Raw genomic sequence first — 19,872 nt, forward strand, 5'->3', positions numbered from 1 at the left:
GTGAAAAATAAGGATGGGAACTTGAAGAAAAACAAAGCCATGTAAAAGTTAAAAAGTTAAAAAAATTCTTCTGATGAACTGTATGAAGTCTACAGTGTGACAGAAATAAAACAGTAATACATAAATAAAAGAGTAAAAGCAAGGGTAAGAGATTCCAAGCTGTAGCTGAAGTAAGCAACAAAAACATACAGGAACTAAAAATCGCTACTGAAACTTTGGAAGTGATGCAAATGGTCAAATGTAAATATGAACATATGTTAAATAAAGCTAATTTAGAATGACAATCACTGCTGCATTCTGAAACACTGTATACCATACATGCTCATTTCATGGGCATTCAATAATTTTTGTTGAATGCCATGGGAATTCTATCCCCCAAAGCATAACCATTTAAAAAGTACATTATTCATACACAGAACTCGGTGAAAATTTAACTATTGAAGTTAGTAATAGTTAAGAACTTTTCAGCTATGAACTGATATAACCTTTATAAGAATTGTATGAATTAGAAATTACTAGAATCTTCCTTTAAAAAATGAAAGTGTTAGTCGCTCAGTTGTGTCTGACTCTTTGCGACTCAATGGACTGGAGCCCATCAGGCTCCTCTATCCATGAAATTCTCCATGCAAGAATACTGGAATGGATAGTCATTCCCTTCTCCAAGGGATCTTCCCGATCCAGAGATTGAACCCAGGTCTATGCATTGCAGGCCAATTCTTTAGCATCTGAGCCACCAGGGAAGCCTAACAATTTAGAAGGAAAGAAGCCAGTACTGGAGACTCCTTGTCACTTTGTGCTCACAAACTTAAAAAAAAAAGGTAAGTTATATTTAACTTAGAAAATGTTTAATTACCTTGGAAGCTGCTGTGGCAGTCACACCTTGGGGAGCTTCTTGAGGTTTACTGCTTCCAAGGGAAGATTTGTTCCCTCTGTCTCTCTGTCTCTGCCGACATTCTAAACAGTTTCTCACAGCGACACAGCAAACTATTTTAAAGAATGAAAGCATATTATTAATATAAATTGCTGACTCTGATGTTATTCTTAAAAGTTGCTTGGTTCTATCTTTTCTTTCTTTCAACTTTTACCATCCCACTATTGTTCATAAAATCAACCAGATCAATAAATATTTTAAATTAGAAAATACAGTAATGAAAAGCACACACAAAAAATTCATGTAATTAAACAAGTGAAAACAAATTACCATAAACTATCAACCAACTCAAGAAACAACACTACTAGGATATCTGAGGCTCTCAATATATCCTTCCTTATTCTATCCCCTTCCATCCTTCAAAATTCTTAAATTTTTGATTAAAATTAATTAAAAATATATTCATATTTGATGATTTTTAAAAATAATAATTATCTGCCCATAATTTGACTATCTTGTGACTATACAGAGCATGGCTCCCCATTTTAGGCAATAATAACGAGGTACATCTGTACAGCCGCGTCTCACAAGTCCCAATATCAACTTGTTTTCATGGTGGCAAAGTCACCTTCATCAACAAACATTCAATAATTACGTACTTGCTTTCTATTTACTTAATTATTACAAGAAGCAGCAAAGCATAATAATAAATAGTACAGATTTTGGAATCAGTCCCCATAAACTTGAATCTGGCTTTGCCACTTATGAGCTGTGGGATCTTGGGCCAGCTGCTTCAACTACCTGTGCCTCAGTTTCCTCATGTGTAAAATGAGTACAAACACAGTGACTTCCTTAGAGGACTACCCTGAGGATTAGCTGGATCGATATAGGCAAAGTGCTTAGAAGAGTAAACAGTATATATTGATACATAATTGTTTGCCTCATTATTACTCACTTATAAAACTTCCCTGTGAATGATAAAAACCAAATCTGCTAAAAATTACCATTTAAAAAATGAAATCAGCAGTAAAACTTAGGAATATAGTCAGAAATAAAAGTTCTAAATAACCAAATAAATGCTGTTTTTAAGATATTCAGGCATTAAAAAATATTTCTCTTTCTCACAAAGCTCAATCTGTCAGCTATTATTAAATACCAGTGGAAATGTCCATATGGCCCACAGTAAATAATCCTACACCTCTTGGCTGAAGTTATCCATGTGGTCAATCTCTCCCTAATAGAATATGAAATGATTCGTCGCAGGAATACAAAATGGCAGTAAAAAGTAGATTTATCCCACCATTCTTAAATCAAGTTCTTACTTCTTTCTTGGATTAGAAACTTGTACCCTGAAACTATACATATGAAGATTTTTACATAACCTTTTAAATAATGGGTGAAAAGAATACATGTCAAGAACATCCTACCAAATGCCTTATTACTTTCTCATATCCTCCCTGTTCGCACTCTAAGGCAAGTATGAAAACAGTAGCCATTTTTGTCTGAAAACAGTAGTTGTCTGGTCCCCTGTATGACTAAACAGTAAAATTAAATTTTGCCTTTATAAAAGGTAAAAGATGTAAGAATGAATACTGCCTAAGGAATTGGTCAAATTTACTAAGAGTTCTCAGGGCTAAATTTTATTTGTAACACAAAATAGCAACAAAAAAATCATAGCTATAGTAATATCTACTAGTATTAAATGTTCATTCTGAAAAACAGTGAGACTGGCATAGTCAATTTTATCCTTTAGCATTGTTTATAAAACTATGCTATGGGTTTTCTGACATATTTGTGGGCCCAGGATAACTGGCCTGTGTTTTCATGTACAGAAAAAGAAAAGAATTCATAAATGGATTTACATTAAAAATTACTTCAATGAAAAATGTTATTGTCCTACTGATTTTGAAAGAGCTCAAAATATATTTGACTTTATTTCAAATTTTGCTGTTGTTCAGTCTCTAAGTTGTGTCTGACTCTGCAACCCCATAGACTACAGCACACCTGTCCATCACTCTCTCCCAGTGTGCTCAAATTCACAGTTCATTAAGTCAGGATACTAGCTAACCATCTCAATCCTCTGCCGTCCCCTTCTCCTTTTGTCTTCAATCTTTCCCAGCATCAGGGTCTTTTCCAATGAGTCAGCTCTTCGCATCAGGTGGCCAAAGTGTTAGAACTTCAGCTTCAAATTAGAATCCATTAAAGATTTATTCCATGAAATCTCCAATGTGATGATACTATATTTTTAACTTAGTAATTCTACATTACATAATCAAATTGTATCACTGATACTTTATGTATCACAGAATATAAAAAAATAATCTGTAGGTAATTATTTAACATGCACCATTATGCTTAACAGACTTACCTAGCCTTAGGCACTGTCGCATTAAACCTCCAGAAGACATGTTTTTTTCAGCTTCAATCTCACTAAAATTTAGAGAGCTGGCAAATACAAGTACATCAACCATAGCCATCAATCGGCTGAGGAAAGTTACTGCTGTTTCAGCTGACATGCCTTGTGTCACTTCAATATTTTCCAATTCCGTCTTTAAGAAAGTAGATTTACATCTTGTTTAAAATTTGGAAATATAATACATGCACATACATACTGCAGCTTAACAGTAGTTTAGTATATTTAGTATATTTTGTAAACAAAATAAGCTATAAATCATAAAGTAATTCCATATAGTATAAGAGCTGATTATCAAGCTTATTAGCTTAGCTATGAATTATCTTCAAATAAAGAAAAAATTGATTTTTAAAATCAACATTAGATTTAAATATCATTACTTGTAAAAACCACATTCCAAACTTAAGATTTCATAAAGACACTTAGAAATAATCAATGTAAATACTTATACTAGTTTTGTTCTATTTTAAATTTGTTAACAAAGACATGCAACTCATATTTCTTTCCTAAAATCCTCATTCTTATTTATAAAAATATGCTAATTTTTCTTTCTTATGAATGTATGATAATAGGAAAGGTATATGGCACTTTCATTTGATATCAAAGGGAGACAACTATCAACTGTCCAATTAGAATATATGACAATTTCTTATTCATTTCAGAATAAACGAGTAAGAAACCACTTGTATGAGTAACAAAAATCTAGGGTAAAAATACTCAAGATCATTAATTCCTCTACCACTGTTAATCAGTGACACTAGCAATAAGAATAACCAGTAGCATTTTAGATTGGCAAAGCTGTACTTTCACTAAAATACTGTCTATGCTAAAATATAATTTTCTGCTTTGAAAGGAAATGGTACAAAGTATTCTGTTTTGTAAGATATATAACTTTGCATCTTATAAGCAATAGCAACATTTCTTCTTTTATTTTTCATTGTATGTTATATAAGATTTTAATTATTTTGGTTCATTATGCTGCTGCTGCTGCTAAGTCGCCTTAGTTGTGTCCGACTCTGTGTGACCCCAGAGATGGCAGCCCACCCGGCTCCCCTGTCCCTGGGATTCTCCAGGCAAGAACACTGGAGTGGGTTGCCATTTCCTTCTCCAATGCATGAAAGTGAAAAGTGAAAGTGAAGCCACTCAGTCGTGTCCGACTATTAGCGACCCCATGGACTGCAGCCTACCAGGCTTCTACATCCATGGGATTTTCCAGGCAAGAGTACTGGAGTGGGGTGCCATTGCCTTCTCCTGGTTCATTATGACTAGGCCTCATTTTCTCAGTGCCTCAGAAACAGAGAAAAGTAAGGAATACTTTATAAATAAAAAAATACTGTTTAAATCATCTGAAAATGGGCAAGCTAGCCATACTGATTAACTTTATTTTTTCACCAAATGATAAATTCAACTACAAAGTAAGCATGTATTATAGGTATCTGCTCCATTTAATGCTCCATTTGACATAATTCACACCCATCATTCTACACAGATATATACCCACTCATATTAACAGGGAAATGTCAGCAGGAAACACATTAAAAAACCACCTCTTCATCACTTCTTGTTTAAAACATGGGTAAGACAAATGATAGCTGACTAAAGCAAGCACTTATATAACTAAATGATTATAAATGGAGTATAAAAAAGAACAACCTTTATCCCTTCCATTTAACATCAAAATATTGTTAAAACATTCACTCTAAGAGGAGCTTGGAAACAGACAATTTTTTTTCAACTGCTGATTTATAACATTATGCCAATTCAGCTTCTATGGCCTAAAGAAATTAATTTCATTACTAGGATGTTTTTAAAAATAAAGATTTGTTATTTGCTAGCACTTCACTGATATACAGCATCATTTCATAGCATGAATTAAAAATCTGTTATAATAGAATAAAGGCAAAAAATAAAATTTATATAAAACTTCCTTTTAAAATCTCAGTTATGAACATAAGTGTTTTACAATGGAATGGAAGATCTGGCCATTGCTTAGGCCTATTAAGCATTCTGAAAACTTTCAAAATATTAGAATTTTAGGGTATCTATACATGGATTCTTAAAGAAATTCATCATTTTGAATTAGGAAAATTATGGAAAACTAACTCATTTTATTAATTAATGATTTTATTTTGAAGTCTTTTGGGGTCTATAAAGTGCAATTCCATTTTAAATTAATAAATTATATAGAGACATTATAAACAGCATTATTAATCATCCATGACATTTGCCAAACTGCTATTTTTGACTAAACAAAATAAAATTTTAAAATAATAATTATTCTTAACACAACTAATAACCTAAAAGGAAGTTCCCATTAATTCTAATTAAAAGCAGTTTATAAACATGATGAAATGTTATATAAACATCATAATATAGGTCTAAAAATAAAGAACATCCACATATGATTATTATTAAATCTTAATATATATTCTATCCAATTTTCTTTCACTGGCACCAGTTAAAATCTGGAGGTACATATGACTGAAATATTATTGTTTTCATTATATTATGACAATTTAGTCTGAAGATTCGTGTGAATAATAAAACAGTTATTCATCAGTGCACTGAGAAAATAACCCTCCAGTGAATCTTTCAAATATACCAAAAATATGCCTAATGTTAAAGATGGTATGGGAACTCAAAATATAACCAAGTCAAAAGCTTCATAAATAAGCAAAAATAAAATTTAAAACTGAAAACCTGAAAAATTACTAAAGCAATACTAACCTTAGAACCCTGGACATGCATTAGACAAAACAGACAACAGACCAAAAAAAGTACAAGAAAAGAAAATCATTAAAATTAAATGAAAATACAATGTAAAATTGAAACACAAAATAATATATTAAAAATTATATCTGATTATTTTATTAAAAGCAAAAATACTCAGAAGAGATATTCATTTTATAAATTACATATGGTTAAGATTAAATATCAAATAGACTTCTCTTTATTTTTTCCATTAGAGTAACTTCCCAAATAATACATATATAAATAAAGTTCATATATTATAAATATGCAAATTCTATTTTACAAAATAAATATCTTTTCCTAAAAAATGACCAAGGAAACATTTCAATAAACAAACTGACAATGTCTCTGTAAAAGCCCTTACTATCAGTTTAAGCAGAAATGACAGAAAAATAAACTATACCAACACCTTCTAAAATTTTCATTAAGGAATCATGCTATTTTGTTTCCTAAAATATTTGGAGCCCTTCTTAAAGAACAAAATCTCCAGGAATCAGTAAGACAATAAAATATTTGAGTGATTCTAACTTAAAAACCACTCTCCTTTGCTAGAATTTACTGATACATTAAACAAGACTGCATGTGAACTAAGATAATCACAGAGACTTTGTACCAAGTTTCAGAGTATTACTAAGAATTATATTTTAAAAACTAGATACAATTAAACTTCATGATAAAGTCAACAACTGTTCTTAATCTTGGACTTTTGACATATTTCTAAACACTATTTTCAAAGAGTGAGTGCTGTGCTGTGCTTAGCCACTCAGTCGTGTCCAACACTTTGCGATCACATGGACTGTAGCCAACCTGGCTACTCTGTCCATGGGATTCTCCAGGCAAGAATACTGGAATGGGTAGCTATTCCTTTCTCCAGGGAATCTTCCTGACTCTGGGATCGACCCAGGTCTCTTTCACTGCCGGTGGATTCTTTGCTGAGTACAGGAGAACATTTAAAAGCATTCTGAGAATACGGAAGTATAGTAAGTGTTATGAGATAAACAAAACAAACAAAGAAATTATTACTGGTTTTTCCAAATTTATTAGCTACATTTTCTAATAATGGTAAGAAAAGGTAAAACTAAAACTAAGTCCTTATCTTTATTTTTTGCCAGAAATTGTTGCTCTTCATTCTTATGATTATAAAACTACTAGGAAAGGCAGACATATCAGTCTTTATTATTTTCTGTAACAGAGAATGAAACTGAATGAAATTCTAAACATTCAGTATTCTGGATTTTTGACCAAAATGGTTGACCACAACCCTGAAGTGATTATGCAATTTGTAGCTGATTTACGCTTTTTGTTTATCTTCATTTTTTCCCTCCAATTTCTAGCTTTCATTCATGACCAACTTGGAACAAAGTGCAGAAAATAAGTGAGAGAAGTCAACTGACTAGTGACGGAAACATTAACTTCAAAACCTCAAGAACAGTAACAAAATAATGCATGCTAAGTTGCTTCAGTTGTGTCCAACTCTTTGCAACCCTATGGACTGTAGCCTGCCAGGCTCCTCTGTCCTTGAGATGAACTCTCCAGGCAAGAAAACTGGAGTGGGTTGCTATTTCCTCCTCCAGGGATCTTCCCAACCCAGGAACTGGACCTGCCTCTCTTATGTCTCCTGCATTGGCTGGCAGGTTCTTTGCCACTAGCGCCACCTGAGAAGCCCAAATAAAAATAATGCTCCTTCACAAAACCGGACTAGTCAAGCTACATACTAAGAATTTTAAATTTTTTTAGCTGACTATTTAAGTTCAACTATTGTTCTAATTTGAAGACTTGCAACTATTTTTGTAACTTATTTTCTATGCTACATAACATTTTACATAATCTAGATAAAACGGAAACTCCAATATTCTTCAATTTCAAGGTGTCAGTATAACACAAATAATGTATATCTGTACTGTTTTTTTCCTTAAAGTTTCCACTGAAGTATTTCTTTAGAAGTAAGATTAAGCAGCTGCAATTTTCTCATGTGATGACACTACAACAGCAATACACAAATGCCACCCTTAGTATGAGTTATGGTGTTCATGTAAGGTCCCAGGGCAGAAAATAGACCACCTCTATACCAAGGCCGTGGAGACAGCAGACAAAAGATTACACCATTTTACTTTTTGCCATCAAAGTGGATCACTCATAATAGCTAACATGGCTCAAATATCCTATTTTAAACTTCAGAGTTCTACATTTGACAGGCTTGTTTTGTAAATGGGAAGATCATTCTATCATGACACAATTCTGAATAAAAAGCTCCAAAAAGAAGTAAAAGGGAAACATTCGGGAAGAGCCTTCTCCATCTAGTGACATTACCTAACTTAAGTGTCACAAGTTCCTGTGGGGTAAGTAAAATTAGCACTGTTAAAATGAAGAAATTAAAGTTGACATCATATCTAGTAAGTGGTAGAACCCAGGTTAAAATACAGATTTATCTTATGCTAAAATGCAAATGCCTTCAGTTAAATCTTAACTGAAAAGAAAATTGTGTATGAATCTCATTGATTATTGGAAAACAAGCTTGTTTTTGATGAAAAGGAGTAAATTATTTGAGATACACACTTATACAGAGAAATAGAAAAGCTATCTTCTTGGGTTGAGCTTCTAATAGCGATTTATAAAGAATACTTAGCATTCTACTTACCCACTCAAAATTGTATACAATTTCAACATTAGATGTGTCAAATGCTAAAAAAATTTAGTTGGTTGCATGTGGAAAAGTTACATATCTTCTACTAAAACATAATGACCACAATATTCAGTGAATTTATTGAAATTAACTTTGATAAATGCTCATTAATTCAAATGCAAGCTCTTATTTAATAGGAAACCTGGATTTATCTTACACTCTAACTACTAAATTTTAACGAATTTTTAATTTAATGCTTTACACTGAAACATTATACTATGGTGTTTGTATTTTAGGTCAAAATGGTGCTGTAAGTCAGTGGTCAGCAACCTAGGACCCACAAATCAAATATAAAGTTTTACTGAAACACATTCACATATACTCCTCTGTGTTATGACATATGTCTGCTTTTGCAAACAACAGCAGATTTAAGTAGTCAGACAGATACTAAACAGCCCTCAAAACCAAAAATATTTATTATATGATCATTTATCAACCACTGCATACCAACATTACTCATACTTATTTCTTAGATACATATCTGTATATAATGTATGAGTATTTTTAAAAACTCCACAAACCTGAACAATATTACCGATCACTCAAACATTAGTTTCAAATGTCTCTATCTCTCTTTATATATCTAGGATTGAAATTCTAGGGCACCCATGACAACGCTTCCCGCTTTGGTAACCTGCATTTTGCCAATGTTTCCTTTTTGACTTATTCCATCCAGAATTCTCTTTCAGTTTTTTATATTACTATTTTAAATCTAATTTAAAGAAAGTTAACACAACATTGTAAATCAACTACACTCCAATAAAAATCTCTTTAAAAATCTAAGTTAAAAAGCTCCATGTCTTTAGTTTTAATTTCTTCCTTTATTCAACCTCCTCCTTGCTCACTTTTTCCCACTATTAAATTAAAATTTTAGCAAGAGAATTAGGCAATCAAGGAATGGAAAACATTACTCGAAATTGGCACCAACCATGTTTTCTCCCAGTAGAAAGTGGGAGAAAAGGTTCTTGATATTTCTTTTAAGGAAACAATTCATTCAAAGACTATAAAACTAGCTATGGTGTAGAAGCAGGCACAGGTGCAATCAGTTAATCAGCCAAAATAGCACAAATACTGAGACAGACAATGAAGAAAAGTTTCTACAATTGAATGAATTCCAAAGTCTATTGAAAACAGTCTGAAGAAATAAATACTGCAGTTTTAACTTCTGAATATGGTAGTTATAACTCTACAGGTAATAATTCTGGAAGTCAAAATATCAGTATCTTTATCATATATTCATTATAAAATTTAAAAAATCAGCAAATCTGGATAGCATATTATTTAATTCATAATGCTTATTAACACTTTATTCATTATTTTCTCTATCTTGATGGAGATCTTCTAGTTTAGAAAACTCATAAATATTTCAAATCTATAAAACTTTTCTTATCTACTGCTAATTTTATATAAAGATTGCTTCTGTTCTTCAGAAGATTTTAAAACAATATTATACTTTATAATTACTTTATACTTTATACATATACTTTATACTTTAAAGTAAATTTTAATATAACTTTTTAAAATTTCCTGATAACAATGATAATACTAAACATAAAAAAAAGTATATGATGGAGAAAAATCCCAGGATGAAACATTAAGTCAATCTTCAATGGGTAGAAGAGACAAAAACCTCTTCCTGTCTCAATATTAGAATATATTCTTAACATCATATGCAAGCCCCAATTTACCAGAATTTGGTGTAAGTTATGAGAGGAAATCAGAGATTAAAGAGAAGGGATGGTATGTTACAGGATACCTGCACTCTTCACATACCATCAGCTATTTTTCTTCCTGATTCTGTTTCCTTAGTCAACTGCTAATTTCATGAAGGCCCTAATTAGGATCTGATCTGCTGCACTCCCTCCTGAACTAGCCTTGACTTTGGAGACTCCTGAATAAATTTATGGATGAAAGAGAAGTACATGTGTGAGGCAGAAGTGTGCTAAGGATGTATACATTCTTTTGCTGCTAATATTTAAGTTTCAGGGCTGCTTCAGGGATGATGACAAAGGGAGAGTGAGAAAAAGAGTCATGTAGAAAAAGCTTGTTAATGATGAAATAAAACCAGAGATGAGTTTGGAAACACTGCCTCAACAAGTAAAAGACATCCTAATTAAATGGCAAGCTTCTCTCTGGAAAAGTGCTCTATTTCGGGCTTACGGATGAGTTTCCAATATGGTAGCAAAAACACAGTTATTAATATGAGAAGCATATTCTCGCCCATCTGAGCAATTAGCTATGGAGCTTGTTTTTCAAAATGTGAATCAAAGATATATTTTTATTTTTTTCAAAGATATATTTTTAAATGACAACTAAAACACTGAGTTATTTATCTATTATATGTTAAATGGCATATAAATAACATTGAATGTCTTTCAACTTATGTTAACAGATTTTGATGTCTTACAAAGAGTAAGTCTGTATTTTTAAAATAGAAATCCTGAACCACAAAATCATGTCAGATAAAAATTCTAAAAGATGTCATATGACTAACATAAAGTTCTTTGAGATTTTTAAGAAGTACCAAATTTTTCAAGTACAGAAAATGCTATGACATTTATAGTTTTTCTATTTGAGGTACCTAAATTTTAAGCAAGAAACACCCTAAGAATTCATCTGATTCTCTTTTTGAAGCAAATTACTGGTTTCAAGATTAAATCTCAGAGAACAGAAATATAAAGCTACTATATATAGCTTAATATTAAGCTTAAAATAATATTTCAAGCTAATCATATGAGACTAAATATCTAAAGTTGACTTTTTCCTAATTTAGATTCATGACTCTGTTATATAATAAATATGTACTTGTATTCTAAAATTCAAGATATACAGAACAAGAATTTTAACAGTTTATTTTAATGTAGATTTGAAGAGATAAACAATGTAGAGAAAATAAAGTTAAACCATTTATGATTATAGCTCTTCCTAAGGTATATTCATCAAAATTATCAGAGAAATATTTTCATAAATACACACAGCTGAAATCCAACACTGACAATTAAGAAGTGAGAATATAAATGTATGTAATTTCAAACTATATGGTTAAAAACTCTTCTCAGGTGAACAAGTCTTATTAAAATCCATGTTTATAGTATAGAACGCCACTGACATGCTCTGATAATGTAATTATAAAACGTAACCACTAGATGGAGTCAAAGTACTTACAGTTGGTGATGTAGCAGCAGAAAGCAAAGGTAGAATTCCTCCACAAGCAATGATGATGTTGTCTACCATTTGGGAAATGAGGTGAATTGTGTTATGTACAAAGATAATATTTTCATTGCTATTGACAAAATCCATTACAGACTTTGTGGAATGGCTAAAATAGCAGAAAGACAAAACACAAATGAACATTTCTCTGGTTTAATAAAAAGTTACAACTTATTTTTAATGTCATTTTTAAAGTGAAAAATAAGAGCTAGGCAAATTTAAAACAGAGTCACTAGAAAAGAAAATAATTTACAACAATTTAGATGTCATATTACTAAAACCAGCATTCATCTCATCATGGATTTTTTGTGAGGCCAAGCATATTAACTTATTATTTTGTTTCTGCTTAAAACACTACAGTATACTAACTCGATTCAAAGACACATGACTAGGCCAATGAATTTGGCTAAAACATTTATTTTTGCCAAAAGCTAGTTGTTTGGTATTGAAAAGCAGAGGAAGTGGATAGTTAGCTGACAAATTGTTTTATCACCAGACCACAGCTCTAGCTTTGACCAGACATTGAAAACGTATACTGCTAGTCACAGAAGTTACATGATAAGGTAGCATAAATGAGTCAGTAAAAATTCAAGTACTTACTGCATAAAAGTGGAAAAGACCTCAAAAGTCAGCAGTGCAGCTTTGCCATACAAAACATACAATACCGATTCCCAAAAATACACACACACACTGCTTCCATCTGATTGTCAGTCAGGAATATGAACTGTTCTCTAACAGGAAAAACTCTACTCCATGATCAAATTTAAGTCAGTGATTCTAACCTTTTTAGAATTGCAAGACATCATCTATTATATCTTAGATCTCACGATGTTTTCTCATGTCCTAAAAACTAAAGTGCTATCTATCTTTTAAACTTTTTAAAAAAATTTGTTAAATTACACAAAATTATGACTGGGGAATTTTATAAGAGTCCATGAAATAAAGCACAGAAAGACACACAAAGTATGTTAAGAGAAGGAAAGTTGAGTATCACTCACTCAGCGGCTACTAAAATATAACAGGTAGTAAATTATGCGTCTCTCCACACATTGATACTCATGTTAATAGTAATGCATTTCATGGTATTCCAGTCTCCTTATTTACCACCCCCCTAGGTAACTTAGCATGTAACATTAGCAATGGAAAGACCATTGTTTCTATCACGTAAGTAGACTAAGGACAAACTGACCAAATAAAATCAGAACTAAAAACTGTCTATGGCAGATGCTGATTACTTATGTAAAGTTATTTCTTTTTCTCTGTTAATGTGATCTAGATTTTGTTCTATTGCTGAGCTACATCAGGTACAGGAAATATTGGTTTCACCACAGCTACTGTGCTTGTGAGCAGTATTGCCTGTGGAGGCCAATCATTATTATCCCATTCCTGTCTGCTGGTCATTGACTTAGAGAAAGCATATGATCCAGCTGACACATGAGATATCAATCAATAGGGAATTTTATGAGGGGCTTCACTTCGAAAAAGTAGAAGAACAGAATCAGGAGGAAGTGGAGGAGAAGAAAAAGGAGAGAGAGGAGGAGGAAAAAAGACACAAGGAAGAAGAGGAAGGAGAGCAGGGTGAGAGCAGTAGCAGAGTCCTGCCTTCTAGTTGAGGGAAGTCTCCTAGGTTGAATTGATCCTGGGAGCCGAAGCAACCACCTTGAATCTTAGAAGGATAACCAAGAAAAGCAAAGGAAGTTATTTGCGTGTTGTGAATATTCTGCCCCTGATTTTTTGAATCGCTGATGGTAGGGTATTGCTATGTACAGCCATCTACTTCCTAATTTATCTGCATGAACATATGACGTCTCAAACCTGATTAATTTGCTGCATATGTGCTATTACAAAATAAAATTGGAAGTGAGGCAAGGTAATTTTAACATTTATGTAGGCTTTTTTTCTTTTTTAGAATTTATTTAAACTGAAAAGCATAAAACAACTGAACTGCTTTTTTATGTTGTTTTCTTTAAATGATCATATCTGAAATGATGTCCACTTACCACTTAAACAGTACAAGCTCTAACAATGATGTCATAGTGATTTAAAAATTTTAGCACTATATGTTAAATCTTATTAACAAGAATAAATGTAGTATATGACATTAATTTTAACATTAAAAGATAAAATGTAGAAATTTATCTGAACCAGTATTGAACCTTTTTTTGTTTTACTCTCTTTTGTATATAGAATAGGCAATGCCAGATTTCAAAGTTTTGCTTTTTAATTAATTTAAGCCTAAATTCTTGATTAGTTTTTAATGTGAACCACCCCAGGTCATAACTCTTATGAAAATACTTATGGTTCTACAGAAACTTCAATGTTCTTTTCAATACATTTGTGAGATTTTTTAATGATATAATTTAATAATCGGGTGATTCCACTAATCTAAAATAGTCATTTTTTCCCCACTGAAAGTAGTCTTTTTTATAGAAAAGAAATATTTCTACCTCCTCCAAACATGTACATCTGTTTCTAATGCAAAGAGCAAATCGGTGAGAAGTCGCTGGTGCATTGGAGACCATTTAAACTCAGGAATACGGAACATCGTAGTGCGTGGACCCGGGCTGAACTGGCGCCGCTGCTCCTCCGTCATTGGCATTCCTCGAAATCCTAAATCTACTCGGAGATCTCTGTCTTGTTGTGTGATAGACCGACCCTGAACAGCCTAGAGATGGAAAAGATGGACTTTTGTATAGTGCAAAAGAAATGTCTGATTTCAAAATGAAAACAGTTAAGTACAGTTAAGTGAGCAAAGCTTTTGCATATGACTTTAATAGGTTAGTGTATCTGCTTCTATCATTCACTGGTGATTGCTTGCACAGGAGGTTTTCTGAGAAGAAAAGGATACTATTATTATTTTTATTCTATTATGTTTCAGAAACTAGGCAAGACAATCCAATACTTAAGTTTAATATCAAAGTTTACACTGAAAACCAGGTCCTCTTTAGCCCTCTTTCAGTTTTTACATTAGACCACATTCCTGCTTTATGAAAGTGAACAAATATTCAAAGTGAAAAATACTGGATATATGTCATCAGTTAATTATAATCAGAAACACAAGATTAAAAGAAATATTACTTGAACAGATTCAAGTTAACTTCAAAGTGTATTTCACTTACAATATTTCAATTGAGAAAAACAATTCCTTTTATAATTTAGAAAACCCGACAAAAGTCTGTGAACTCAGAGTGAAAACCAGGCAAACCTAGTAGTATTAAGCTCAGTAAACAATGTACCATGGTTTCCTTTATTTTAAACTTGGGCTTACTTTAGCATTTTCATCCCTCTGCTAATTATCACGGTAGCACAACTGCCACAAAAATGGAAACTGGTAGTATTTAATAGGAAATAAATAAAAATACCTTTTCCACATATAGAATATATTTTCAAAGATTCTTATTTGAATACAAAGACACTAGTGAGGTATAGTTTACTCTAACATAACGCTAATGGACACATGCTAAATTATTCTTTGATGACATTAAAAGGTTAATAGAAAACCCAGGCAGCAGCAACAAAAACCAAGTCACTAAGGGTAAAAGTTTCTTCAACTCTTAAACATAAGGTATTGTTTAGTGGTAAGTATATACTCAAAGCTCAATAATTAAAATTCATATCAGAAAACATCATCTGTTTCTAGCTTTAGTATGGTGAGGCCCAACTGCAGTACTAACATTTCCTCACTACTGAGCCTGAGAGTCTTTAATTTTCCCATACAAATCCCCATACATGTGTCTATAAGGAAAACTCTCACTGCTAATAACTGCAAATTTTCTCAGTCATGTTGTATACCTCACAGGGCTTCTGTGAGGATTAAATCTGAAAACATATGGCACAGTGCCTGGAACACAGTAGTCAAGTGGAAGTCGTTCAGTTGTGTTTGACGACTCTTTGTGACCCCATGGACTGTAGTCCATGGAATTCTCCAGGCCAGAATACTAGAGTGGGTAGTCTTTCCTTTCTCTAGGTGATCTTCCAAACCCAGGATTCAAACAAGGTCTCCCGCACTGCAGGCTATTTCTTTACCTGCTGAGTCACAAGGGAAGCCCGAAACACAGTAAGCACTTGATAAATAACAGCTCCCTTTTCCCTTTCCTGTTCATTTCATTAATCAGTTTAATATGGACTCCAAGTCCCCTTCTCTATAATCACAGAACAGGGTTGGGCTTGAAACGTAAAAGGTTAAAATTAATCAAGTATTCAGAATGAAGATCTTGAGTACAAATGTGTAAATGTAGTCACAGAGCCAGAAAATATTCAAACTGGTAGAGACCTTAAAGGTCATGTTTCAATGTGGCACAAGTTCTTGCACTGTAAGGGAAAATTCAGGCCCAGAGAGGTTGAGCAAAGTTATACACACAGAACGTGGTAGAGGTGGATATATGATTCAGATATTTTGAATTTATTCTATATGTAAACCCACACCACTCAATTCCATAAATTATTATTCTACATAATTAAGTATAAACATGCTGTGACTGGTAAGAAACTATTCTGCTTTGGTGCTAACAACTCCGTACATCTTCAATGCATTTTGAGCACATGAAGGGTAACTTACTTGTGTTGTGGCAGTGGTCTGGATTTTACGGATTTCCTTTCCTGACTCTTTGCCATCATCAGATCTCTCAGTGTCTGAAATTATACTTCCTGCATCAACATTTGGTACAATTTTGCTACCAGAAGATTCCGTTTCCAGCGTTGTAGCGGTCATTTCAGCATATTCTAACCCTTTAGATGATGATGCTAAGTCTCTGTCAGAAACACTGCTCATTCCATCTGAAGTGGTATGGATTTTGAACTCTTTTTCTTCTATTATACTTGATGTACAAGTTAAGTCAACACGACCAGTCATGTGAGCAAGCAATCCAAGATCATCACCAACACCAAGATGGACTTGAGTGTCCTGAATATTTGGAATAATGTGATTGCTAGAAAGTTCAGGAAGGAGTTTCTCCTCCTGCTTGGGTATTTTATCAAAGAGAAATGATGTGCTACTGTTGGGAAGTTCATCCTTCTCATCTGCTAATGTTATCAATGGACCGTTATCCTTCTCTTCATTTTTTTTAATAATACCAACACTTCCATGTACATTGTTCTGGAGTTTCTCAACAGCAGCACTATACACATTATCTAACAAAGACTCAACCTCCACGAGAGCACCATTCTCTCCACCTACTAACGTCTCTGGTGATAAATCCATATCATCAAGCTTCACTTCTGTTGCTTCCACTTTCTCTGCTTTTATGTCAACTAAAAGATCATGTACTTCCACATGCACACCACTTCCTGGTCTATCTGAGTTTCCAAGAATATCATCGGGCACTTTTGTTGACATGAGCAAGTCTCTCGTGTCTGTACTGACAGGGTAATCTGTCTCACTTTCTGGGCTCTGGCTTTGCGAGAGGTCCTCTATCTCTCGAATTTCCATTCCACCTTTTGCGCCTGTTGTCTGTGATGAGAGACCAGATATGGTGCTCACATTTCCCTTCTTTCCCTTTTTAATGTTTTCCTCCTCTTGTCTCTGATATTCTTCATACATTTTGGCTAGGTATTCCTTATGTGCTTCATAAGTGACCTTAGAAATGGGTAAAGAAAACATTTAAAGGGATTTTTGTACATGTTAAAAGAAAAAAATGATATAAACTTATGATAATAGCAAAAATGGTATCAGTAATTTTAATGTATCAAATATATATTAATAACCCTAAGACAAAGGCTTAACTTCATCAAGTAATCAGAATATCATCAAAATAGTCATATATGACTTACTAGATGATTTGTCAACACACAGGAATTAAATATTTAAATAAAATGGTATCTTTAAGTGAAGTATTTCAATGTTACCCCAGTTAATATGCCAGCTGAACTCCTAAATATTTCATTTATTTGAGCTAAATCAGAGTTGGCTAATAATACACAATATCGAAAGTACCATGGCATGTGTGTGTGTGTGTGTGTGTGTGTGTGTGTGTGTGTGTGTGTGTGTGTGTGTGTGTGTGTGTGTGTGTGTATTAGTCACTCAGTCATGTCCAACTCTTTGCAGCCCCATGGACTGAAGTCCCCTGTCCATGGGGTTTCCCAGGCAAGGACACTGGAGTGGGTTGCCATTTCCTTCTCCAGGGGATCTTTCCCACCCAGGGATCGAACCCAGGTCTCCTTCACTGCAGGCAGATTCTTTACTGTCTGAGCCATCAGGGAATCCCCAAAGGACTATTACTATGTCAGTATTCACCGTATATTAAAAAAAAAAAAAAGTGTGTCTATTGCAATCAGTGAGGTCAAAAAAATAACACATATTTACAAATATATAGTTATAAAATGTTAAAACATTGTATCTTTATATAGGCTACTTTAATTTGTTACTTTATATAGTCTTGTTTAGGAATAATCAGTACACAGTATAGCTAGATATATGTATTTCTCACACAAAGACTTGCAATGAGTTTTCCCCTAAAACACTAATATCAAACTTATTAATGCAATGATGAAAATGAGGTGCTGATATATTATACAATATAAATTTATAACAGAAATAAAGGTCTTTAAAATTTTTGATGTTTAAAATCCTGTAGACATATATGATGTTAATTTATATTTAAAATGACAGTATAATAGAATTTAAGGTTGAGATCTTGGCTTTGAGGATTACCTTAATATAAAATCCCTTTATTTTACAGAAAAAAAATCAAGTCCCCAAACCAGGGCTTAGCAAACTATGGCCCATGGATCAAATCAGCTTATTTCCTGTTTGGAATACAGCCATGTTCAATCTTTACATATTGTCTATGGCTATTTTCACAATGCATGGCAGAGTTGAGTAGTTGCATCAGAGGATGCACAGCCAACAAAGCCTAATAACCATTGTGCAAAGGGATTAAATGACTTTCCCAATGGCTGTGGTTTTTCCAGTGGTCATGTATGGATGTGAGAGTTGGACTGTGAAGAAAGCTGATCACTGAAAAACTGATGCTTTTGAATTGTGGTGTTGGAGAAGACTCTTGAGACTCCCTTGGACTGCAAGGAGATCCAACCAGTCCATCCTAAAGGAGATCAGTCCTGGGTGTTCATTGGAAGGACTGATGCTGAAGCTGAAACTCCAGTACTTTGGCCACCTCATGCGAAAGGCTGACTCACTGGAAAAGGCCCTGATGCTGTGAGGGATTGGGGGCAGGAGGAGAAGGGGACGACAGAGGATGAGATGGTTGGATGGCATCACCAACTCGATGGACTTGAGTTTGAGTAAACTCCGGCAGTTTGTGATGGACAGGGAGGCCTGGTGTGCTGTGATTCATGAGGTGGCAAAGAGTTGGACACAACTGAGCGACTGAACTGAACTGAACTGAATGCCACAAAACTGAACTGTGGCAGAGACTGGATCAAAAGCCAACTTCTGACACCTATGCTTTTCCTGTAACACCACCCCATGATGAGAAATCTTAACTGAACTTCTGTACTCTAATATGTACATATTCTAATTTTAATTCACTACTTCCTTTCCCCCCAAATCAGACAATATTTAAAATATAAACAAACATTGATTCTTAGGATTAAAAATAAAGATAATGCAATTAAGAACAACACTAAACTTAAGTACTTTAAATCTATTTATTAGTCACTTAGAAATAAAAACAATTTCCAATTTAGAAAGACTTAAAAAGTATATATCATACTCTATTTCATGAAACATTCTTAGAAGACCCAGTACAGATGTTTGAGTTAAAAGACTCAGACATAAGTTTCAAGATATCCTATAAAACATATGTGCGGGTCACATCTAGAGTGCAAAATTTAATTATAACAGGACCCCTAAAATACAGAGAAAAACAGAAACAGAACAGAAAGAAAATTGTGATAAAGGAATCAGCCATAATGCAAGATGCCCACAAGATGGCGCCAAGAGAGTGCTTACAGACATCTAATACACAGCTGAACCCCTGGTGATGT

General features: G+C 33.4%; 1 protein-coding gene across 7 annotated transcripts in view; it reads right to left on the reverse strand.

The window, feature by feature from the left end:
- Positions 1 to 19,872, reverse strand: part of NBEA (neurobeachin) — a 652,386-nt gene that overhangs the window by 424,239 nt on the left and 208,275 nt on the right. For all 7 annotated transcript variants that reach the window (XM_065901711.1, XM_065901709.1, XM_065901706.1 and 4 more), the window contains exons 22-26: positions 16,487 to 17,503; positions 14,376 to 14,593; positions 11,884 to 12,037; positions 3,240 to 3,420; positions 854 to 984 (exon numbers count right to left, since the gene is read on the reverse strand). In XM_065901711.1, the coding sequence (XP_065757783.1) occupies positions 854 to 984; positions 3,240 to 3,420; positions 11,884 to 12,037; positions 14,376 to 14,593; positions 16,487 to 17,503 (1,701 nt within the window). The remainder of the gene's footprint in view (positions 1 to 853; positions 985 to 3,239; positions 3,421 to 11,883; positions 12,038 to 14,375; positions 14,594 to 16,486; positions 17,504 to 19,872) is intronic.

This window comes from Muntiacus reevesi, chromosome 11, assembly GCF_963930625.1.
Source record: "Muntiacus reevesi chromosome 11, mMunRee1.1, whole genome shotgun sequence".
Lineage (NCBI taxonomy): Eukaryota > Metazoa > Chordata > Mammalia > Artiodactyla > Cervidae > Muntiacus > Muntiacus reevesi.